The sequence below is a fragment of the Carettochelys insculpta genome, chromosome 22 (genome assembly GCF_033958435.1).
Source record: "Carettochelys insculpta isolate YL-2023 chromosome 22, ASM3395843v1, whole genome shotgun sequence".
In the NCBI taxonomy this organism is placed as follows: Eukaryota; Metazoa; Chordata; order Testudines; family Carettochelyidae; genus Carettochelys; species Carettochelys insculpta.
In genome coordinates this window covers 21,635,094-21,641,093 of record NC_134158.1, presented here as the reverse complement: position 1 = coordinate 21,641,093, position 6,000 = coordinate 21,635,094, and the positions used below count along the sequence as shown (strand labels likewise).

General features: G+C 60.2%; 1 protein-coding gene across 3 annotated transcripts in view; it reads right to left on the bottom strand.

The window, feature by feature from the left end:
- Positions 1-1,147: 1,147 nt before the first annotated feature.
- Positions 1,148-6,000, bottom strand: part of CATSPERG (catsper channel auxiliary subunit gamma) — a 43,874-nt gene continuing 39,021 nt past the window's right edge. The window contains exons 26-31 of one of the 3 annotated variants that reach the window (XM_075016282.1): positions 5,177-5,278; positions 4,345-4,437; positions 3,322-3,421; positions 2,915-3,026; positions 2,684-2,810; positions 1,148-1,910 (exon numbers count right to left, since the gene is read on the bottom strand). In XM_075016282.1, coding sequence (XP_074872383.1) covers positions 1,664-1,910; positions 2,684-2,810; positions 2,915-3,026; positions 3,322-3,421; positions 4,345-4,437; positions 5,177-5,278 — 781 coding nt within the window. In that variant the 3' untranslated portion in view covers positions 1,148-1,663. The remainder of the gene's footprint in view (positions 1,911-2,683; positions 2,811-2,914; positions 3,027-3,321; positions 3,422-4,344; positions 4,438-5,176; positions 5,279-6,000) is intronic. The other 2 variants (XM_075016283.1, XM_075016284.1) reach the window with 2 other exon arrangements.

Below are 6,000 nucleotides of genomic sequence, written 5' to 3'. Positions count from 1 at the left end.
GCCTCAGAGCTAAGTGTTAATAACTCCTCAGGCAGACTGAAATTACATCCTTGAAGCCAAAGAGATACAAGGAGAAGTGGATTTAAACTGCCTTTCTGCTCTCCCTCAATGCTAGGTCAGTACCAGTCCAGCATGTAATTTATAGCAGCCTTGGGGCTGCTCTAAGTTATGCCAGCTGCTGCTCACATCCCAGATGGGGTCTGTTACAGGGGTGCTGCCCTGCACTGGCACACGAGGGGTTAAAACACCCCTGGGAGAGGGCTGGGAGCCAATCAGGGGAGAGCTGAAGGCAGCCAATTGGAGCCTGGCTAGTTGCTATAAATAGGTGGCTGGCAAAAAGACACTGGCTTTTGCTGCAGGGGTGCCTTGCACAGAGCAGTGCTGGGAAAAGGCAGGGGTGGTGGGCCAGGGGAGCTTGGGCCTGACTAGACCCCAGGCTGAGACCCATGGAGGTATTAGGGCTGCAGTGGGGCAGGAACAGGCAACAAGTCCAGGCCCAGTCCCTGCCTATGGTGTGTGGCCAGTTCAGATGCCGTTCGCCCAGAGGGAAGGGGTTAGCTGGAGAACAGCAGTGGTCAGAGGCTAGGTGGGCTTAGGGCTATCAGGGCTCCCAGACAGGGCAGCCCTCTGAGGAGGGGGCACACTGATCTGGAAGGGATGAGTGGCTGACCAGAGGGCCAGTGAAGACAGGTGAGATGCACTGCGAGGCTGAAGAACAGCTAATTCCCGATGGGCTGCAGGAGGCGTCATGGGTGTTGCAGGATCCCATTCCAGTGTGCTCCTCCCGCAGGGGAGAAGGTGGGCACAGAGCCAGCTCACTGGCACCCTCGGGTACCCGTGTTGGGGTGGGGTCCCGGGCCCCCTTGTGGAGTGAACACAGTCAGTGGCAGGGACGGACCCAGGACCCCCAGCTCCCCTGGTCTATGGAGAAAGAAACCTACCAGCTCATCCACCAGCATTGCTCTGCAGGCTCCCAGCCAGGCCAACAAGCTGCACCAGTTCATAGCAGCGGGCTCTGGCCCATAAGGGACCAAGGTGATCAGAGCCCAGGGCAGACCGTCTCCCCACCAACTGCTGCAGCCTGAGCGGCTGGTGCCAGTTCTGGGGGAAGCAACAAATTCACCTCACCCACGCAGGAATGCCTAGAACACCAAGAGTTTATTGAACAACCTCGTAAATACCCCGGAGCCTGACGCAGGGGCCAGCGAAGCCAACGCTCCCACAGCCACATTAGGAACTGGAAAGTGATGAGATTTCTGCAGGGGAATTCTGCATCCGGCGGTTCCACTCCCCACCCTGGAGCTCCGGCTCCTGCTCAGCCTGGCCACTCGCCCCCCAGACAATCGCGCCTGGGGCTCGGCTGCCAGTGCGGACAAGGGCTGGGCCGTCAAATGAGCTGTCCAACGGAGATCCCCTGCGGGTTGAGCTGGGACGGGCTGGCTGCTGATGGGATATCGGCCGCCATTCCCCACTGGCTGAACCCAGGTGACATTTCCACACCACGTCTGGTGGGTTCGGATCCGAGCCACTCTGACTGTTGTTTGCTCAGGGACAGGAGGGAATCTGCTGCCGGGGAGAACCCTGATCCCTCTGTGTTTACCAGGAAAGGCTGCCCGGTAGGGTCAGCTCTGAGAACCAGTCCTGCCCCTGTGGGTGGCTCAGATCACCAGGCACCGGCTGGGGACAAAGGCCCCGGCCTGCCGCACACAGCAGGGGAGGCAGGGGCTCTGGAGACCGCAGTGAGGAAAGGCGTGTGGATACAGGAGGGGACTCGCAGCAGGAAGGCCAGTTCTTCCCGGCCGCTCTGGGGCAGGGAGCTGCTGAGTTGGTTCATGTGGACGGTGAGGTTTGGGGAGCCCCCGTGACTTGGCTGGCGTAGGAGGTGGAGGTGGAGAAGGTGATGGTGGAATCTGCAAGAAGAGAGGAAGAAGGGCTGGTGGGCGCGGAGGGCAAGGCCGTGACCCCTGGGTCAAAGGCAGTGAAATCCAGCTGAGGCGTCACACCCAGCCCACCAGGCTCTTCCCCTGGGGCTGGCCAGAGGCACCGCCCACCCACCCCCAGCCACATGGAAAAACCTCTGTCTGGCACCTAGGGCAGGTGGGGACCCCGGCTATGAGCCAGGGGGTGGAGCTGTTACAAACCCTATGGGACTGTCACATCTGCCCCTCTGAACCAGGGGTGGCCAACCAGTTAGGGAGTAAGAGCCATGTTTTATGCATTTGTTTTATCTGTCTAGATAGCAATGTGTGTACAGCTAGATAAAATACATCAGTAATACATGGCTCAATGCCTTCCCCCTCCCCCAGAGCCAGACCCCCCAACCCCACCCCGCTCTAACTGCCCTCCCCCTCCCCCAGAGCCAGGCCCCCCAGCCCCACCCCACCCTAACTGCCCTCCCCCTCCCCCTCCTGCAGAGCCAGGCTCCCCAGCCCCACCCCACCCTAACTGCCCTCCCCCTCCCGCAGAGCCACCGCTGCAGCCACGCGCTTCTCCCACCCAGCCCTGGGCTGCGTGTGCAGGGCACCGACCAGCACTCCCGGCCCGCGGCTCCGAGGAGGAGCCGCAGGTAACGCTCAAAGCCCTGTGGGGTGGCCGCCTGCCCGGCGGAGCTCAGCCGGGATGGCCGGGGATAGCGGCGGGACTGAGCTCTCCCGGGAAGGCAGTGGGAGGGCGACCAGCTCACCGGTGCGAATGGCAAGGGCCTCTTCCATCCTTTGGATCAGGTGGGTGAAACCAGCCGAGACCGTGGGCCCCAGGACCTTGTACAGGATGTACAAGGAGACAAGACCAGTGAGAACTGCCATGGAAAACTGCAGAGGGAGGGGGGCACATTAACCCTTTCTGCAGCTGCTGAGAACTGCGGTCCCTTTAAGACGGAGGCAGGACTGGCCTCTGAGCTGCTGTCAGGGGGCACCTGGGCAGATCGGGGCAGGCGCAGATCTGGGAGGAGGTGGTGTCTGGCTTGGGCTGGCACAGAGATGCAGGACTCCTGGGTTCTCTCCCTGTTCTGAGAAGCGGAGCAGGGCCTGGGGTTAGAACAGCAGGTGGGAGCTGTATCTCCTGGCTCCATCCCAACTCTGGGAGGGGGGTGGGGGCTAGTGGTTAGAGTGGGGGGGCGGTTCTATCCCCAGCATGGCCTGACAACAAGCTTCCTCCCACCTTGCAGTGGCTAGCACGTACAAACTGTCCCAGACCCGGCCCATTGCCTGGCAAAGCTCTTGGCCATCCCCCGGCTGCACTCTGTGGTGCTGAGTGCCACCCCCCAGCGCCAGCCGGCTGGGCTGAGTTGAAGCAGTGCACCCTGGGCCCCACTCCCGGTACCTTAATGAAGGCAAACGCCCGGGCAGAGCTGAGCCGCAGGCCGTGGATGTGGATCACAAACTTCAGGTCATAGTCACAGTATGTGCTCTTGTCCACGCCCCTGCAGGAAAAGGTGCTGAGGGCTCAGGGCACAAGGAGCCGGGCTGCTGGAGTGGCTGTCACTGGCGTTCAACCCACACAACCAGCCTGGGCGCACCCGTCCACCCCGGACCTGCAGCCCAGCTCTGCCCCGTCCCAGAATCCCTTGTGCTACGTCTGCAGCGGTGGCTTGTCAGTGCCAGGGTGGCCAGTGCATGGCGAGAGAGCTCCCTGGCAGGGGACGGGATCAGAGGTGAGCGCTGGATACAGCTCTTGGGAGATCAGAAGAGGAGAGCATTTAACACAGGGTGGGGGGCGTGATTCTTGATTATTCTGGTCCTGATCCTGGGGTGGGGGGTGAAGGTGGGTTTAAGCCCCTGTTGTGCTGGCTGCACTAAGGTGCTGTGTAGGGCCCTGCCCTGCAGCATGAGTTAGAGCAGCCTCGGGGTTGCTCTAGTTTATCTTCCACATTCCAAGAGCCCGAGGACCAGAGAGGAGCTGTAGCTGAAGGGGGTCTGACCATGCCCACCCTAACACCTGCTGGGGGCAAAGCCAGCTGAGAAGGCCCCTTGCAGAAGGGTGATCTCCAGGAGCTGCTTCTACCTACTTCAAGGACCCAATGGGCAGAGCGGCCAATGATGTCCCTTAGGAAGCATGTGTTGGAGCAGCCCTGAGGCTGCTCCCAGTTGTTCCAGCTGCAAGGCTGGTCCCGGAGACAGAGTCTGGGATGGATAACGTGGCCTAGTGGCTCAAGTGCTGGACTAGGACTCTGGAGGACTGGGGGGCCTTGGGAGAGTCGCGGGGGTCATGCAGAAGGGACAGGGGTTACTACTGACTTGCCCTGAAGCCAGAGGAGCTGCATGCGTCCTACGGATGAACAGACGCCTGGGTTGGCCAACCCTGCTGTCAAACACCCTTGGCTTGAAGATGCCGCGCAAGGCTCACCTGTTAGACACTTCCACCAAAAAGAAGTAATCCGGGGCCATCAGGTCCAGGGGAACCACGTCGTAACAGGGGGAGTTCCGCTCACAGACCCACCTGCGGCAGGGGAAACTTGCCATCGTGCGCATGGGCCCAGGGCAGCCCACCAGCCAGGAAGCTTCCGTGCTGGTGCCTCTCACTCTGGTAGGCTTGCACAGCACCCAGCACGACGGAGTGCCAGCCTGCCTGCGCTACTGCGATGCAAATGAATTGTAACAGTGCCCCTCCGGCCCAATATTCAGGGCTCTGCAGGGTGTTTGCAGGGAGGCTGAGATACCAGCAACCTAAATCAGGTCTGTTCTTGGCTTTTTAGCAAAGCCCGTCTCAAAGAGCAGCAGGTGGGTTCTTGTTCTGAAACGCCTGTCTGCCCCTGCCACTGGCTGTGCCCAAGAAACCCAGTCTCTCTGCTGCCTCTTGGGGTTACACTCACAGCTGCCTCCCCAGGCTCTCCCCTGAAACACACTGCGGCCACAAAGCCTCTCTGGGCTGGCAAGCAGGCAAACCAGTCTTCCCAGACAGCTGAGCTCTGCCTTGGGCACTCCCTCCTCCTCTCTAGCTATCACTACTGACTGAAGGGGCTTGGTTGCTCCTGCCACTGAGCCTCCAGAAAGGTGCTTTGACTCTAATGCAGCCTGCGATCACCTCTGGATCAAAGCTCCACCCAGTGGTACCTTCCGGCCGAACAGCGACAACTTACAGGGAATAAACTTCACTGAGAGTGGATGAAGAGTTCAGTCCCTGGTGGCCAATGGCAGGGGCGGGGCAGGGGAGCTGCTTGCCCGTGCAAAGGCCTTACTTGATCCCACAGTCGGTGCCGGAGAAGATACTGAAGCCCTCGGGGTCAGTCCAGGAAGCCTTTGTGCGATTCGCCCTCATCCAGATCAGACTCGGTGGTGTGCTGGGGAGAGAGCGCCCCGAGCCTCAGCTCCTGCCCTTTTCAGGCCATTTCAATGTTTTTTAAGAACCATTTGGGGGCTACATCGAGAAAAATTTCTTCACAAAATGTCATTTCCACCCAGAAAACTTTGGAACAGGACAGAGGTGAGAGTCCTTCTCCCAGCCGAGAACTGCTGCACCCCACTGGGGAGGAGCCGGCTGGCACCCTTATCCTTATCAGCCCGCTAGGAGGCCCTGCCTGCACCGCTGTATTCCCAGACGCCTGCAGCTTCCGTAGGCCTGTTCCCTCCCTTCCCCTGCTAACAAGAGAGCACAGAGCGACCCAGCCAGGCCAGCTACTGCAGCCTTGGCACCGGGAAAGGGCAGAGAAGCTAAGTGCTGAGGAGTAACTTCTGCAAGGGCCAGCAGGGTCAGGTCCAGTGCTCCCTGTTAGCTGAGCACCCAGGAGAGATTCAACCACTGCCCAACTGATTAGCACAGCGCCCACAGCCAGCAGCATGTGACTCTGTGGTGGTGCACATCCATGCATGCCTTGGTGCACATAACAAAACTTATTCTGCTTATGCACCCCACAGGTTGACTGTGGGGGGTAGGGGAAGGACCCCTTCCTTCTGCTGGCTATAACCTGCCACCGGTTAGTTTCACGGGGTGTCCCCGGGTGGTGCGTGCAGTGAGGGAGTAACAAACACCTCCCCAGTGACTTTCTCCACCCCAGTGAGGATG